Source organism: Phocoena sinus, chromosome 3, assembly GCF_008692025.1.
Source record: "Phocoena sinus isolate mPhoSin1 chromosome 3, mPhoSin1.pri, whole genome shotgun sequence".
Lineage (NCBI taxonomy): Eukaryota > Metazoa > Chordata > Mammalia > Artiodactyla > Phocoenidae > Phocoena > Phocoena sinus.
In genome coordinates, this window is record NC_045765.1 from 4,138,005 (window position 1) to 4,155,483 (window position 17,479).

Here is a 17,479-nt window from a genome sequence, read left to right on the forward strand (position 1 = left end):
CCTACCCTGTGAAATTACAGTTGACCCTTCAACAACGTGGGGGTTAGTCAAAAATCCATGCGTAAGTACAGCTGATCCTCTGTATCCATGGTTCTCTATCTATCTGTGGATTCAACCAGCCATGGATTGTGTAATACTGTAGTCTGTACTTCTTGAAAGAAATACGCATATAAGTGGACCCATGTAATTCAAACCTGTGCTGTTCGAGGGTCAACTGTATAGTTCTCAAACTCCTATACATCCTTCAAAACCCCAGCTTCCATGCCCACAGTTTTGTAATCCTCGATTTTCCCCTGCTTCCCAGAGTCCTCCTCTCCTTACTGGGGACTCTCAGCCCTGGTGCCTCTCACTGCCACACCATGGGGCTGAGGGTGTCTGTGTCCAGCTCTGTCTCCCCACCAACCAGTCTAGGAACCTAGAACCAGTAGAAGGTCAGGCATATGGGGGCGTCAGGGAATGCTCAAGGAGCAGACACGAGGTCACATTTAGTGACATCTATGAGAAGCACTGGACCTTCAGGGGAACCACACGGGGTGGGGCTGATGCGATCTCTGTTTTACAGACAGTTGAGGAAACTGAGGCACAGAGAGATCAAGCGGCTGGCCCCAGTCACAGAGCTGGTTGGTGGAGGGGTAGCTGGCTGGTGGAGGGGTGCAAAATCCCTGAGCGGGGCGAGTTGAGCTTACTGGACAGGCACAGGGCTCTGGCCGTCAGGCAGATACACCACAATGTAGCCTTCGGAGTCAGGCTTGGGGGTCACGCTGGGCTTAGAGCTGAGCAGGTTGAAGGCGGTCCAGGCAGTGACCGTCTGCTGGAGGCCACCCAGGCTGCTGCCGCGGTTGGTCAGCACGAAGTTGTAGAAGGTGTTGGGCTTGAGGTGCGTGATGAGCTTCTTGGTGGTGCGGCCGTCCACGTCCAGTGTGAGCCCATTGTACTGGATCTGTGGGACGGGCCAGCTCAGCAGGGCTCTGGGTTGAGCCCCTGGTCCTGACTGAGCCTGGATCCCAGACTTAGCCCTGACCCTGCCAACTGTGACCCCAGACTGAGCCTCAATCCCAGCTGAGCCCCAATTCTAACAGAGCCTTGATCCCAAACTAAGTCTTGACCCCAAACTCAGCCCCAACCCCAGATTGAGCCCCGCACCCAGGCTGAGCTTCCATCGCGGCCAAGTCCTGGCTCTAAGTCTCAATCCTTAAAGAGCCCTAATTCCAGACTGAGGCTCGAGCCTAGACTGAGACACTGGGCCTGAATCCTAGCTGAGCCCCGATCCCAGGCTAGGCCCCAATTCTGACTGAGCCTGGATCCCAGACTAATAAATCTTGACACCGAACTAAGCCCCAACCCCAGACTGAGCCTCAAGCCTACCCGGCGGTGAGTCCAGCTGACCCCCAACCCTGGGCCCAACCCCGGCCGAGCCCCGCCCCCCCCCCCCCCCCCGACTCATCGGGAGGCTGCACCTTGTAGGGCGTGGGCGAGTGGTAGTTGTCGGGGAACTCCCAGCTGAGCAAAACCGCCGTCTTCATGATCATCTTCACCTTGAAGTTCTTGGGCGAGACTGCACCAGGCAGCGGCAGGCGGGAAAAAGCAAAGGAGAGGTCCCGTGAGTGCTGGGGGGCGGGGGGAGCGGGGGGACGGGGTTGTGTGTGGGGCGGCCCAGGCGCTCCCTGTCGTCCGCTGTGCCCGTGGCCTTACTGCCTGGCCCTGGCCCGGCCCTGCCTGTTCCAAGTCCCTGCCGCGGGAGACGGCGCAGCTAGAGAGAGAAGGCGGGGGTGGAGGGGGGTGGGGGGGGGGGGACGGGGAGGGCGGGGGGCGGTGTACGGGGGCGGCGGTGCCACCTAGGCGTGTCCCACCTTTGCCAACGCCGGAGCCTCGGGGTCTGGACTCGCCTTGAGCGTCCACGAGGAAGCAGAAAAGTGACCACTTACCTGGGCGGGGGAGAGGGAGGGGGCTGGGGTGGGGGTGGGCACGAGGCCCGGTCCGGCTCTGGTGCGGGGATCACCGCGCGCCTACCTTGGTCCCGCAGGAACGTCCGGTAGCGGACGGGGGGGCTGTAAGGGCCGGGGCCGCGGCGCGTGTGGGCCCGCACTTGGAGGTCATAGGCCGTGTCGGGCTTGAGGCCCTGCAGCGTGAGCACGTTCTCGGCGCCCGGCTCGGCCGCCGCGGGCAGCTCGGTCTCTCGGGCGGGGCCCAGGGCGCCGGCCTCCCGCACAGCCACTGTATACTTGACAATGGCCCCGTTGCGCTCGGCGGGCACTGGCGGCAGCCAGCGGAGCAGGACTGTGCCGGCGGAGGCGTTGCCGGCCGCCTCGAGGATCTGTGGGTGGCCGTGGGGCGTGTCCTCGGGGATGCTCAGGACCTCGGCTGCCTCCTCGCCCAGGCCGCCTCGGCTCCGGGCCGCCAGCCGGAACACGTACGTGGCGCCCTTGTGCACGCCCGACGCAGTGTAGTGGTCCTCGGTGGGCGGGAACTCCAGTGTGGCCAGGGGCGATGAGTCCTCGCGGCCGAACTGCAGGCGATAGCCCAGCACCTGGTCCTCGGCGGTGCCGGCCGGGGGCTCCCAGCGTGCCAGCAGGCTGCCCTCGGGGGTCTGCTGCACCGACAGGGTGGGGCGGCCCAGCACTGTTGCGGGGGGTGGGGGGGGTGGGGGGGGGGAGATACAAGGCAGGGGTCAGCCTGGGAGCACAGGGTGAGGTTGCCGGTTTTTTTTTTTTTTTGGCCACACCATGCAGCTTGTGGGATCTTAGTTCCCTGACCAGGGATTGAACCTGGGCCCTCCACAGTGAAAGCGTGGAGTCCTAACCACTGGACGGCCAGGGAATTCCCAAGGGGTTGCCATTTTTAAAAGTGGTCTTGGGAAGGCTTCGCTCAGAAGCAAAGACTTGAAGGTGAGGGAGGGAGCTGCGGGGAGGTCTGGGGGGAACAGTGATTCAGGCAGAGGGAACAGCCAGTGCAAAGGCCCTGAGGTGAGACTGTGCTGAGTGCAAGGAACAGCGAGGAAGCAGGGGACTCAGAGGACCCGATAAACGAAAACATCAATAGATGTCACAGCAGGCCCGCATCTATGTTTCTCCTTCTTCTGTTAGTAAGTCACTCAGCTCTTGCCTGATTTATTCACCCCTTGCCTCCTGCCGGCACCTGATTAATATCCATGGAACGTAGGAGTGTCCAAAACCCTGTCCCTGCCCCCATGGTTCTCACAGTCTGAGTAGTGATCAATGTGTCAAAGCCCTGAGAAGCCCTGCAGTGCTGAAGCTCTATACATGAAACCAGGCTTCTCCACTGCAGGACTTATCAGGACCTTTAATGGACGGTGGTGTGAACAGTCACAGTGTATGCAACAGGTTCTGCTTAGCAAGCATGGCTCTAATGTAACGTCCCTGAGAGAGGACGGCAGATCACAGGAAGCTTCCTGGAAGAGGCGACATGGGCGCTAGAGGACACAGAGACTAGGCAGACGAAGGGCACGGTAGGGGCATGGGCTGGCAGCAGTGTGGAGGGGTGCTGTGTCCAGCTGGGAGGCCTTGAACATCGGGCTCTGTGGTCAGCAGTGAGGCATGGAGAGTGAAGCAAGTGGGGTGGAGGCCATGGGGGCCTTTGTTCCTCGAACATACCAAGCTTGTTCCCTCCTCTGAGCCTTTGCCCGGGCTGTGCTCTCTGCCTAGAATACCCTCTCCCCTTACATTATCATGGCTCGCTCTCTCTCCTCACTCCGCTATGTCTGGCTGGTGAGAAACCAGCCTCTTGGGACTGACGGGAGGGGCCTGAGAGGGAAACTGAGGCAGGGCTGCCAGGAGAGGAGGCTTCAGGGCGCAGCGGGGGAGACGGGCACACCACCCTGAAATGACAACCCGCCTGGGGTGATCAGAGCTGGGATGGGGGAGGCACGGGGCGCTGGGGGCAGGAGGGGTGCGACCTGGCCAAGACTGTGGCACGGGGGTGAGTGGGGAAGGCTTCCTGAGGAGGTGCTGACTAACCAAAGACGCAAAGGATGCAGAGGAGACAGCCAGCCCGGAGAAGGGTATCCAGGCAGGGGGAACAGGAGGCAGAGGGTGAGGAGTTAAGAGTTGGCTGTTAAAGGTTTCCATCTGGCTAGAGCTGAGCGGGGCTGGGCCACACTGGGTCTTAATATCCTCTGGAGTAGCTCCACACCTTTGCTCTCCCTGTTCCTCCTGCTTGGTGCATCCTCCCCCCCAACAGGGGCTCAAGAACTCTGCAGGGATGCTCTGAGGGCAAAGGGGCCATAGAGGGTCTCGCACCTGCTCCCTTGGTCACTACCACCTTGGGTTTACTGCGAGCGCCATCGCCTTTCATGGTGTAGGCGGCTACCGTGATGGAATAGGCGGTCTCAGGCTGCAGGTTTGTGACGGTCATCTCCTGCGGGTGGGGTCAGGGGTGGGGAATCAGTGACGCAACCAGGGCTGCCCACCCTCCTCCCCCTGCTAGGGACAAGCAAGGCAGACACGGGGCCCAATCTGCGGGCAGAGACGTGCACCCGAGCTCATGCACAGACCCCGACACGTAGCACGTCCATGCTGAGATGGGCACACGTGGCCTGACATCTGTCATGGACCGCCTGGACCAGTGCTGTTCCTGCCCCTCTGGTCCCCAGCTACCACTTTTGCCCCACCCCCGTTCTTTCCTCCCTGCAGTGGCCCCCAGAGGGTGCCTGTGAGCAGCTGAGTCAGGTCTCCAGGGCTCTGGTCTCCCTGGGGGCAAAAGCCCAAGTCCTTCGCACCACCAGAAGTCCTCTGCCGCCCACAAGGCCCCGCACGACCTGCCCCTGTCCCCTCCATGCCCTCACCTCCTCCCTCGCTCACTCTGCTCCAGCCACACGGGGCTGCCTTTCTATCCCTCCTCCAACCAGACATGGTCCTGCCCAGGACCAGGATGCACTGGCTGTGTCCTCCCCACCCGACACCTGTCTCCACTACATCCATTGTTGTGCTGGAGATTCCTTATACCAGCTCTTGAAAGCCAGCAGTCGAATTTTCAGAAAATTTGCAAGCCACTTATTAAACAGCCGTTATTATAAGTAAAATTATATAAACGTATGATCAAATAAATAGTAAAAACAAAGGTAATAAGTACTCAAAACCCACCCCTCCGTCATTATTTTACCGTGTTTACTATTATCTGTGTCCTCGAGATTATTCTATTCTGTCTCTTATATCTGTGCAATACAACTACCACACAATGACGAGCTACCACAAATCTGGTAGGTAGCTTGAAATCGACACGGTGGGAGTATTTACACCATGGAAAAGGGCCAATGCTACCAGTCAGGATTGCACCCACCCGACAGCTGGCTGTTCAAGCATTTACACCGCTATCTATGCCCCGTCCCCACCGGAGCTGTAACTAGACACGTGTTTGTGCCTTGTTCCAAGTAACATCCCTCTCCCCTGAACCGTGACCCCCAGGAAAACGGGCTCAGGCGTGTCTTGGTCACTGCCGCATCCATGGCACCCAGCTCAGGATCAGCAGGTGCTCAGGAAATCACTGCTCATTCAGTGAATGACAGAGCACCCTGACCCTCACACCCTCACACACGTGTCCATGTTTCCCATACATGCATACCCACAAACATGTCCGGCATGCCTGGGTGGCCCCAGGTCAGGAGCATAGGAGGGGGGACAGGATGCACAAACAGAGGGTCTCCTGCCCCTGAGCCTCACATTCAGTCCTTCCCGGGGTCTTAGTGGGTTGGAGGGTCTGAGCCAGAGCCATGTGGGAACCTCCCCCCAGACCGGGGTGGGGCGGGGCGGGGCGGGGGAGAAGCAGAGCTACTGGAGTGGGTGGGGCCGTGTCAATTTAACATCAGGCTTGGGACTGTCAGAAGAGCCTGTGGTCCCTATCTTAGGAGCAGAAAGACAGCCCAGAGCCACACAGTAATCCTGACTCTGGTTCAGGGCCTCCTGCAGGCCTCCTTTCCCACCTGGGGCCCACTGACCCCTCTCATCACGCCAGGGCCAGAATGAAGGGGACACTTTGGCCTAAGAGAGAAACTTTGAGGTCAGGAAGGGCTGAGTCAGGTAACAAAAGGGTCGGGCTAGGCTGGAAAGTGACTCAGTTTCGATCTGCCAGGCCTGGGTGCCACAGGGGAAGCTGTGGGCTGGAGGAGGGTGGTTAATGCTGTGAACAGCTGGAGCAAAGGTGTGGTGGAGAAGACCCAGGCCGGGAGCTAGGCTGGAGGAGGGAAGTGGGGAGGCAGGAGGCCAGCGGAGTCCAGGGGCCATTCAGCTAAGAATGGATACCTCCGTGGTCCCCAGCAGAAGCCCATGTGCCTGATGCAAAACCGAGGCTGCCAGCTAGCTCCAAGAGGTAACTAGGTGTGCATCGGGGGCCCAGGGGAGGAGACCCTTTTACAGGAGGCGTGCAGGGGATGGGGTCACAGCACTGCACGGCCCGCCCGCGGGAAGAGCACTGGCAGCGGCTCGGGGTGGCAGGGGGGCACTACTTACATATTCGGCCGTGTCGTCCGTCTCCCACTGAGCGCGGGAGGAGGCGGCAGGGGAGAGAGGAGGAGGTGAGCGGAGTAGCGAGAGACAGAGAAACAGAGAAGCAGCGAGAGGGCGGGAGCGCAGGGGGCCCGGGCCCCGCCCCACCGCCAGGCCCCGCCCCGGAGCCCCGCCCACCTGGGCATCGGCCAGCATGATGTCCTTGATGCGCGGCGGCCCTCGGGCCTCAGCGCCCTCCATGCGCACGTAGTGGACCTGGTAGCCGCGGATCTGGCCGTGCTGGCGGCCGGGCGCGGGTGAGCGCCACAGCACGCGAATAGCCGTGGCGTTGAGCGCCTCCGCCTCCACCTTCCGCGGCGGCGCGCTGGGCACTGGCGGGTGGGGGGGAGGGAAGGGGAGGGGCGGGCGGGGCCGTTACTGGGGTGCCCAGCCCTGCCCCGGGCAGCGCCACTGACCGATGCCAAGGTGCCGAGTGACTGCCGGTTAACCCGGCGCTCTGAGCGCTCACCGCTGGCCCGGAGGGAATACCTCCTTCACGCTTCCCACAGCCCGGGGAGGGGGCTCTGATGGTGCACCCCATTTACAGACGAGCAACTGAGGTCCCCCAGGGCCTAGGTCACCTGCCCAGGGCCACAAGACATGAGCGGGCCGTGCATGCCCCACTCTAAGAGGTTTACCCACACTGCTTCCGACCTCAGAGCATCCCTTCTAGATAGGGGTCCTTATGCTCCCTTTACAGATGGGGAAACCAAGGCACAGAGAGTTGATCCCAGGACCGCAGGGTTATCAAGAGGCAAAGCCGGGATGGGAACCCAGGCAGTCCAGCTGCACGCTCCTACACACCCCAGGGTGCAGCCAACCCACTCCGCAACGGAGCGCTTTTTCAACCAGCCCCCAAGCTGAGAGCCCTCGCCACCCACCCCACCCCCACCCCAAGGCCTGGCGTGAAGAACCGCTTCATTTCTTCCCCATGGTTAGGACAAAATGTTGGGGCTGCCAACCGGAACTTCCAGGCCAATGGCTCAGAAAACAGCTGGTCCTGGTTTCCTGCAATTTTACTGGGGAAGCTGCCTGCTTCATTTTGCCCCATGCCCTCAGCTTCTACTGTGTGACTAGTGTCTTAGAACTTTCTAGCTCAGCTATGGTGGGAATATTTACACCACAGAAATCGGCCAGTGCTACAGATCAGTCTCTATGCCCCAGAGAGCTGGCGGTTAACCACCGTCAGCGCGCAATCTACCTACTCTCTAGGTAGGATAGGTCAGACCCAAGTAGCTCCAAATCTCAGGTTATCCCTAGAGTCTAAAAAACCAGCTTTCTGGGGTCAGGGACCATAATTTTTGTTGCAAGTGCTGCTTGCTGTTTCCTACACTCCGTTTCCATGGCTTCCACCACGGGACCAAAATACAGGGCTCCCCGCTTAACGTTCCAGGCCCAAGGCTCAGAGAGAAAATGTAGCCCGGAAGGTCCAGAACTGAGAATTCCAAGATCAAGGAGCTCGGTTGGTTTGGGGAGGCTGACGGCCACTTGTCTCCTTCTCCTGATTATGGCTTCTATGGTTGGCTAAAAAGTTCATTCGTTTTTTTCATAAGATCTTACTGAAAAACCCGAAAGAACTTTTTGGCCAACCCAATACCTTCTGACCACCAGCCAGCCCAGTTTTCCAGGGACAGAAGGCTCCAAGGCAGGGGCCGGGCTGGGGCCTGGGGGTCCCAGGGGTCCCAGGCCGGGGCCGGTGCTTACCGTCCTCGTCGGTGCGGATGACCACGGGCGAGCTCTCGGGCCCTGGTCCCACCTCTGTGTGAGCGACGGCGGTGATGCGGTACTCCGTCCACTTGTCCAAGGCCTCCAGCAGGATCTGGGTGGTGGTCGGGGGGATGCCGTTCACCTCCTTGGGTTGCGGGTCCTCTGAGCCCAGCGGTCGGTAGCGGACGCTATAGCTCACCAGGGCCCCGTTGTGCGTGTCCGGCGGCGGCGGGCGCCAACTTACCAAAATGGCCGTGGAGCGCGTGCTGACACATTTAACGTCTTGAGGGGGGGCTGACGGTTCTATTGGAGGGTGGGGAGAACGTGGGGGTGGGGAAGGGAGGCGGGATGGGCGGGGAGGGGGTGGGGAAACAAAAGATGGGAAAGAGAAAATAAAAAAGAAGATGATAACAAACAAAACAGAACCAAACCAAAGAGAAGTCGAACCCAAAAGAAGCGGGTGTCAACCAAAGGTGAGATGGGCGGGTGGGTGGGTGGGCGGGCGGGGATGGGGGCAGAGAGGGCTGGCCAAGAACGCTGCACTCACCACATGGGGCTGCACTTGGCACACAGTAGTTCTTAGGGAGAGGGTAGCCACAGTCCCCAAGGAGCATATGCCCGTATGCTGTGCACCGTGCCAAGCGGAACAGCAGTAAAAACCCCATTTACTGGGCACCTACTATGTGCCAGGCACCATGCCAAGTGGAACAGCAGTTAAAAAAAACCCCATTCACTGAGCACCTATTATGTGTCAGCCATGGTGCCAAAACAACAGTAAATGTACTTGTTTATTGAACACCTACTGTGTGCCAGGTATAGCACCAGGAACACAATGACAATAAATGTACTTATCTATTGAACACCTACTGTGTGCCGGGCACTGTGCCAGAAGAATAGCAATAAAAGCCTCACTTATTGGGCACCTACTATGTGCCAGGCACCGTGCCAAGCGCTTCACACAATAACAGTAAGTGTACTTATTTAGTGAACACCTACTGTGTGCCAGGCACAGCACAGCAGCAGAATGACAGTAAATGTACTTATTTATAGAACATCTGTGTGCTAGGCACTGTGCCAGAGGAACAGCAAAAGCCCCATTTATTGGGCACCTACTATGTGCTAGGCCTGTCTCTAAAAGCTTCACACGTTAAGAGCATCTACTTACTGAACACCTGTACTGCCAGGGACCCCAGAGGGCAACCCTGTGGTTACTTCTTGGCCTCACTTGCGAAGAAAACAATGTCTGCGTCTTGGGCACCTACTGTGTGCCAGTTAGCATGCCAAGGGCTATACAGAGTAATAATAAAAGCCCCTGTGTATCGGACACCTACTGTGATGGCACTGGGTCAGGGCTTTACAGATAACACAGCCCACAGTTAGCACCTACTGTGTGCCGAAGTTTTAGTAGCTCACAGTTCTTCTGTTTTGAGCCCCTACTGTTCGCCTGATGCCAACCTAAGCCCACTGCAGATCAATAGCACGTCTCATTTACTGAACACCTACTATGGGCTGGTCACTGCAACAGCCCTCTGAAGATGAAAGTAGCTGTTGCCCTTTACGCGGTGCATACTGCATGCCAGGCACTCTGCTAAGGTCTTTATTGAAACAGAAAAAGTTCCCACATATTAGGTACCTACAGCATGCGAGGTACTATAGTAAGGACTATGTAGAACATCAGTAGTTCTCATTTCTTAACAGGGCCTACTGTGTGTCAGGCCCTGTTATTTCTGGATAACAGTAATAGTCCCTACGTTTCAAGCGTCGACTATGTGTCAAGCACTGTGCTATTGAGCACCTACTATTTACACACACAGTTCCAAGAACCTTGCAGACAACAGTTTCATGTTTGGAGCAAAAACGAAACCACGCTAGGCCCTTCCAGACCGACAGTGGCTCCCATCTGAGCACCTACTATGTGCTTAGCACCAGGCCAACCTCTTTAAAGTGCCACTTCTGGAGCGCTTACTGGATGCCAGGCACTGTGCCAAGGGTTTTGCAGAGCAATCATCGTAGCCCCCATGTTTCGGGGACCTACTGTGTACCTGGCACCAGGTTGACCTTGTTACAAGCTACTAATAGCTTCCATTCATGGACTGCCAACTCTGTGCCCAGCACCCTGCCGATCCATATTTAGACTGAAAGTGGCAGCTGCCATTTTTAGAGCACCTACTGTGTGCCAGGCATTAAGGACTCTGTTAAATAACAGTGATACTCTCCACATATTAAGCATGAACTGTGTGTGTTAAGGGCCTTATGGAGTATCAGTAATAGTCTCCATGTGCCGAGCACCTACTATGGGCCAGGCCCTGTGTTAAGAGCATTACTGGTGATACTCCTCACATTCTATACGTCTTCTGCACGCCCAGCAGCATAGGCCCTCTGTAGACTCAAGGTACGGCCCACTGATCGTGCCTCATTTAATTCTCATGACCCCCTTACGTGGCTGGAACTAGCACCCCTCCACCCCATGTTCCAGGTGGGGAAATGGGTTTTAAAGCCCACCTGGTTTGCCTGGCATTCTTTTATCACTGGTTGTATAGCTACTGGGTGCCAGGTCCCACCTGTTCTGGGTGCTCACCTCCCATTTTACAGGTGAGGAAACAGGCCCAGAAAAGGCAAGTGGCCTGCCCAAGGGCACATGGCGCGAGCCAGGCCTTGAAGCCAGGCTCAGCTGCTGTCCGTGGGCTGTCTTGGTTGAGGCTGGGAATTCAGACCTCAGCCTGTGCCTTAATCAGCTCAGGCCAGCTGAGGATGGCTGGAGCCACACCCCCTCAAATGCCCATGACCCTAGAGCCCGCCTCGTCTGGAGGGAGGCTCAGAGAGGTCACTGGCCTTGCTTGCGGTCAAGGCACGTAGAACCTTCACCATCATGCCAGCTGCACTTACTCACTGCATGTGTTTACAGACCACTTACTCTGTGCACACCCCATGCTAGGGTCTGGGACCCAGAGGTGAATCAGAGGCCCCCATCCTCAAAGACATCAGGCTACCAGAGACCCCAGAGGCCACTCCAATGGCTTACTGCAACCAGAATGACTCTCTGGCCTCACTTAAATTGAAACACTGGGGTTCTCTCCTCTGGAAATAGACACTTGGGGGTCCCCTCCCCCATTTCTTGACCAGCCACCCCAACCAAATGTGCCCGGGGGGAGTCAAGCAGGAGTGGAAAAACCAACCGAGGAATGTGCCAGAAGGAATGGATTTGCTAAGAAAGGGGAAGGAAAACTAAAACCAAAACCATAATAAAAGAAGAAACAACGATGATGGTGATGATGATGAGAAAAACCATAATAAAAGAAAGAAAGACGCTTTCCAGAAAACTCCCAGTCTGGTTACCTACCTTCCACTCTTCAACTGCTAACTTAAAAGACTTTCTTACGAGGGAGGGAATGGCGGAGTGCTGAGCTACAAGGCCAGACCGAGCTCTGGGTGGGTCTCTGGCCGCGAGCGGGCGCGCAGCCCTGCTCCGGCCCCAGTGTGGGCACGCTGCAGTTCCGGGCTGGCGCCGATGAGGCAGGAAGGTTGGACGGTGTCTGGGGAGACCCACGGCTGAGTGGTCTGGCCTCCACCTACCCTTGAGTTCAGCCTAAGAAGCCCGCACTCCCCGGGGGGTGGGGGTACGCCTGGCCCTGCGTCTCGGCTGCCAGTTCTCTCGGGCCCCACCCGTCTTGGGGTGCGAAGTGGGGAGTCCCTTCTCCCCCACTCCCTGTCCTGGGCCGCCCCAGAGGTTCGGAGGTTCGCGTGGCTGGGCCAAAGCCGCTTTCTCGACGACCTTGGAGGCCGCCTCCTTCACAATCCGGCCCAACCTGCGTGACTTGTCGGGAGGGTGCGGGGCAGCGTGGATGCGCACATGGATGCGCAGTGGGGGGGGGGGGGGGGGGGGGGGGGGAGGGGTGTGGTTCCGGATTCCACGTTCCTGGGCAGGTGTGCCACTCGGCAGCGGGGTGCAGAGTTTAGGGGACTGAATTTGGACTCTGGACGGTCTGCACAGCCCAGAGCTGCTGGGGCACAGGCTAGGGGGCACGCAGGGTGGGCCGTTTTTGTGAACCCGCTGGAGACCAGCGCGTACTCACCTTCGCGGCACCTGTGCCGGTCTCTCACGTGGCCGCCCAAGCCACAGGACACCCTCACTGATCGCCTCACGCACAAACATTCCTGTGAGTCGCGGAGCTCTCGGCTCGGCCCCAGTGGGGCGGGGAGGAGGGGAGGGGGCAGGGGTTGACAGTGGGGTGCTGTGTCTCCAAGTCCCCTGATCCCAGTGGCTCAGACACCCCGGCCCAAGTTGCTGTCACTCTGGACTGACCCGTGACCCCCTGTGTGCGCACGCCTGGGGGCGGGGCGGGCGGGGGCTTGAAGGTTTGAACACTGAGGCAGCTTCCGGAACAAGGCCTGGGGTGGCTACCCCGTGACTAACTGAGCAGGGTGAGGGGAGAAGAAGAGAGGGAGGGTCACGGCGGGGGCCACTTGGGCCAGACTGAGCACAGAAGAGGGAGGAGGCGGAGGCAGGGAGGCGGCGGTCGGAGGGGCCTACCTAGGCCCTGAGCTCAGAGCAGGCAGGGAGGGCGCGGCGGGCGCCACGGTGTGGCCCAGGGCCAGCTGCAGTGTCCTGGCCAAAAGGTGACTTTCTGTGACAGGGAGGCCAGGCGGGCACAGCGAAGAACTCCAGGAATTGGAGGGCCCTATGTTTTGGGGGTCCTGCACTTCCCCCAGAACCTGGCATCAGCTCTGACTCCCCCGCGCCCCCGAGCCCCTTGCAATGGGGACCCAGACTTGGGGGCAAGAAGGGCCATCTGGGGAGGTAGGATCGTCTCTGCATCCTCTGCTCTCTCGGAAGGATGGGGTGTGAGCTGTGACAGCATCACAGACCCCTCCAAACACCTGTGAGATGGGCGCAACGTGGCCATTCCACTAACCCCAATCCGGGAAAGGCAGAGGAGAGAGGAGGTGCCATCAGCGAAACCGGCCACGGCTGTACCCCAGGGAGATGGTGAAACTGGAGCCTGCGGGGTCCACGGGTGAGCCCCTCACTGCACTGGTGGGGGAACCGAGGCGCAGCGTGGACGCAAGCACGCCCGAGGCGGAAGAGCGAAGCGGGACGGGCGGAGGCGCCCCCCACCCTTGCGCAGGCCCCGCCCGGGTCTGTGCGCAGGCGCCGGCCAGGTGCCCACCCCCGCAGTTCAGGGCGGGGTCCGCGAGACACCTACTGGACTGCAGCGTGCGCTGCCGCACCACCGAGGTGAAGGCGCCCAGGCCTTGCGGGGAGCGCGCCGCCAGGCGGAAGGCATATTCGGTGTTGGGCTTGAGGTCGTCCACCACGAAGGCCGTGGCCGGGTCGAAGGTCCTCCCGACCTGGGGGCGGGGCGGGGAGAGAGACGGAGATGGAGAGAGACAGAGAGAAACCAGAGGGATACAGACACAGACCTCACAGAGTGATGGAAATGGAGGAGAAAAGAGTGTTGGAAAAATTAGCAACGGACAGGGACAAAGAGAAGGGGGGAAGAGAGACATTCCGGCACAGGCTCGGGGAGACAAGAGAGTCGCCCAGAGTGGGAGCCGGCGGCGAGCGCCAGCCCGCCTCCCCCCGCCCACGCACCTCTCTGCCGTGGTCGCCTTCCCGGAAGAGGAGCTCATACTTGATGATGCTCTCCTGCCGCGGGGGGCTCCACGAGAGCCCGATGCTCGTCTCCGACTTGGCCTCGGCCCGGAAGTTCATGGGCTGGCCAGGCACTGCGGGGCAGGGGGCGAAGAGGACTGGCATTGGGGGGAGGCCTGGGAGGGATGGGCCCGCATAGGGTATCCAACCCGCCAGGTTCCCATTCTCCCAAAAAGGGCCCCGTGAAGCTCAGCACCACCCTAAAAGGAAGGGCTTGTTAGGCTCTAGATGCTTCTGGAGTGTTCTCCACTGTTCTTATTTATCTTATTTTCTCAGGGACCCCCTACCGCCCCTCGTTGTCAGCTGCCCACCCCAATCCCCCCATCCTCTCTGTTGCCAGTGGGAAAACATTTAAAAAAAATCTCCTTCTCAACGCACCCCAGCATCCTCCCCATTCCTCCAGTTAAACAGAAAACTGGTGGGGACCATAATTTGGAATGTGGATCTCCACCCTGTATCTGACTTATGGCAGCAGAGTTCCAAACCTCCTGTCCCTTTGCTTGGGCAGCTGCCCGACTCTTCCTGGATTTGAGGTTCCAAAGCCTGAGTCCGTAAGAAAAAGCCCAGAAACCTGCAGAGAGCGGGGGCCCCATGCACCTAAATGCTCCACACCCCTACCCCACGTCCTTCACCCCGGCAGGTGACAGACCAGCTCACAGACTTTGGGCTAACACACTTTCTATTATTTCAAAATGGGCGGCATGGATCCCTCCAGTGAGAGCAGCAAACAGGGGTTCTCAAACTCAGAGATGGATGGGAGCCGGGGCAGTTAACAGAGAAGAGGGAGGCGAACGGAAACCACACCCCTTTTCTCAGATGCAGCCGGCGGCGGCATCTATCTGGATGCCATTGGATGACCGATTGTAGCCCTATGGGCTTGCCAGATCGGATTTTCCAAGGGTAGCCAGAAATCTGGGTTTTCTAGGACAACCTCCTGCTTTGCAATGCTGGCGTGAAAATACTTTAAAGCACCATACAGGCCAAATAAACCACGTGGTGGCTTCCAGGTTAAGATCGGCCGGCTGCATCCTGGGAGACACATCACTGCATGGCCGCCTCCTTCCCTCTGGTGGGACAGCCCCGAGACCTGCTGCTCCCCCCCACCCCCCCTGCAGAAGCTGTGCTTCCCGCGGGCATCTCACCTCCCTGTTGTGTCTTGACCTGGATGGGGTCCGAGAGGGGCCCATCGCCTACAGAGGTGAAGGCCAGCACGCGCACGGTGTATGTCTCATCCTCCAGCAGGCTGCCCACGGTGGTCAGCAGGCTGTCGTCCACGTTGTGCTTCTGCCAGTTGCCCACGGGGTGCTCGGGCTCCATGGTGTAGTAGACCCGGTAGCCCCGGATCAGGCCGTTGGGTTCCACGGGTTCCTCCCACTGGATGATCATGGTGGTGGCGCTGAGCATGCGGGCCTGCACGTTTCGGGGCGCGCTGGCAGGGGCCTGCTCGCCAGTGCGGGTGACCACAGACTCGCTGGGTGGACCCTGGCCGATGGAGTTGACGGCCGACACCCAGATCTCATACTCCGAATTGGGGCTCAGGCCGCCAATGCTGTAACGCGTCGTGGTGATGTCCTCTTTGATCTGGTATGGCCCGTCCTGGCTCTTGGATTTATATTCGATGACGTAGTAGGACACGGGGTCTGGGTTGCCAGAGTCCCACGTGATGGTGATGCTGGTGGCTGTGTTCTCTGTCACCACAGGGGTCCCAGGGGCTTTGGGGAGAGCTGTGGGTGGGAGGCAAGTTCACACATCAGGCACGCTGGCTGCAGACCCCAAAGGCTGTGTGACTTTTAGTCACACAACTGCCCTCTCTGAGCCTTCATTTCCTTGGTGGCAACCATGGGCCTAACGACCCCTAGCCCACCATCTATAGCAGGTGTTGGCAAACTACAAACCAAGGGCTGGCACCTGTTTTTGTAAATAAAGTTTTGTCAGCACACAGCCACGCTTATGTATCGCTGCTGGCTGCTTTTGTGCTATGACGGTAGAACTGAGTGGTTACAGTAGAGACTAGATGGCCCATAAAGCTGAAAAGTTTTACTTAAAAAAAAAATTGGCTGTTTAAGAAAAATATTCACTTCTAAAGGAGACAGTGGCGGCCCCTGGGCTACAACTCTTCTCTGTGCTTTACTCGGCTTCACTCTGCTCAGCCACAGGGCCCTTCTGTCTGTTCACACTTCACACTTGCTGTTCCCTGCCCCTGGAATGCTCAGATGGCCAGATGGCTTAAGGCCACCCTCACCACCCTGGCTAAAGGTGCCCTTGCCCAGTTCTTATCACTGCCTGACGGTACGTCATGGCCAGGTTTGTATGTTGTCCCCACCAGCAGGGACTGAGGGTGGTTTACAGTGTGTCCCCAGCACCCGGATAAAATTGTGACTTTCTCTCCCACTTGTCCCAAGATCTCATATCACACAGGCCCCAGGAAGCATGCACCAGAAGACGTTCAATCCCTCAGCAAAATGACCAACACACCAGCTGATGCTGACACTTTCTATGGCCCTAGGGCAGGGCTTGGCAACCTTTACTTGCAGAGGGCCACACAGTAAATCTTTTCAGATTTGCAGACCACGTGGCCTTTGCTGAGAATCACTCAGCTCTGTCACTGTAGCCCCAAAGCTGCCACAAGCCAGGTGGGAAAAAATGGGCAGGTGTCAATAAAGCTTTATTTATAAAAACAAGTGGAGGGCCAGATTCAGCCCATGGGCTGTAGTCTGCTGGCCCCTGTTACAAAGCTAGAAAAATTATTTGAGGGCACTCTCCTCTGAATCTTGCCACAAACTTGAGACATCAGGAGAATCTGTAATCCCTCCCCACCCCGCCAATGCTCTCTCTCTCTGAGTTCTGCACAGCCTGTTTCCCTTTTCAACTTTTAGTCTTTCCCTGACCTAGCTTTCCTGGGAGTTGGAACCTTTATTCTGCGGGTCTGAGTGGTGCTACATGGTCCCCATCACTGCTCTCATCAGTCTGCATCATAGCTGCCGGGCTACGTGTCATCTCCTACTTTGGACTGTGAGCCCAATAGAGCAAGACTGGGTCTCGTTCCATGGGGCCAGGCCCAGAATAATTTGTCACCAATAAGTGTTTGTTGACTGTCCTCTTCACAGCCAGGAATGACTGAATCCTGAAGAGTAACTCAGAGGTTTTCCACCCGTACCCCCCACCTACACATGAGGTCCCACCTGCCTCCCCCATGCCCCATGGCCCCTGCTTACATTTCACCGTGATCTGGGCCACGGCCTCGATGACGCCCAGGCTGGACATGGCCACACACGTGTAGTTGGCAGAGTCCTTGACATCTGTGAGTTCCAGCACGTTCCGGCCCACGGGCATGTCATCTTCAGGCGTCAGGTCCTCGGCCCCCTGCATCCACTTGACGTATGGCATGGGCGAGCCCACGGCCACGCAGGTGATGTTCACGTTGCCACCTGGCATGATCTCGTGGCTCATGGGCAAGATGGAGAACCGTGGAGCCACGCGGCGGACTGGGGGATGGGGTGGGTGGGGGATGTAGGGGTGGGGGAGAGGAGGGAGATGCAGGGGGATGGGGAGACGGAATGCAGGGGAGAAAAGAAAGAAAAGCAGGAAGAAAGAAAGAAGGAAAGAAAGAAAAAAAGGAAAA

The 17,479-nt window shown here is 58.3% G+C and overlaps 1 protein-coding gene across 3 annotated transcripts in view; it reads right to left on the bottom strand.

Moving 5' to 3' along the window:
* PTPRS (protein tyrosine phosphatase receptor type S) overlaps nucleotides 1-17,479 on the bottom strand; it is a 103,020-nt gene that overhangs the window by 15,612 nt on the left and 69,929 nt on the right. For all 3 annotated transcript variants that reach the window (XM_032626553.1, XM_032626552.1, XM_032626550.1), the window contains exons 7-16: nucleotides 17,073-17,342; nucleotides 15,000-15,581; nucleotides 13,798-13,931; nucleotides 13,409-13,553; nucleotides 8,202-8,507; nucleotides 6,636-6,829; nucleotides 4,257-4,374; nucleotides 2,011-2,619; nucleotides 1,458-1,555; nucleotides 687-940 (exon numbers count right to left, since the gene is read on the bottom strand). In XM_032626553.1, the coding sequence (XP_032482444.1) occupies nucleotides 687-940; nucleotides 1,458-1,555; nucleotides 2,011-2,619; nucleotides 4,257-4,374; nucleotides 6,636-6,829; nucleotides 8,202-8,507; nucleotides 13,409-13,553; nucleotides 13,798-13,931; nucleotides 15,000-15,581; nucleotides 17,073-17,342 (2,710 nt within the window). The remainder of the gene's footprint in view (nucleotides 1-686; nucleotides 941-1,457; nucleotides 1,556-2,010; nucleotides 2,620-4,256; nucleotides 4,375-6,635; nucleotides 6,830-8,201; nucleotides 8,508-13,408; nucleotides 13,554-13,797; nucleotides 13,932-14,999; nucleotides 15,582-17,072; nucleotides 17,343-17,479) is intronic.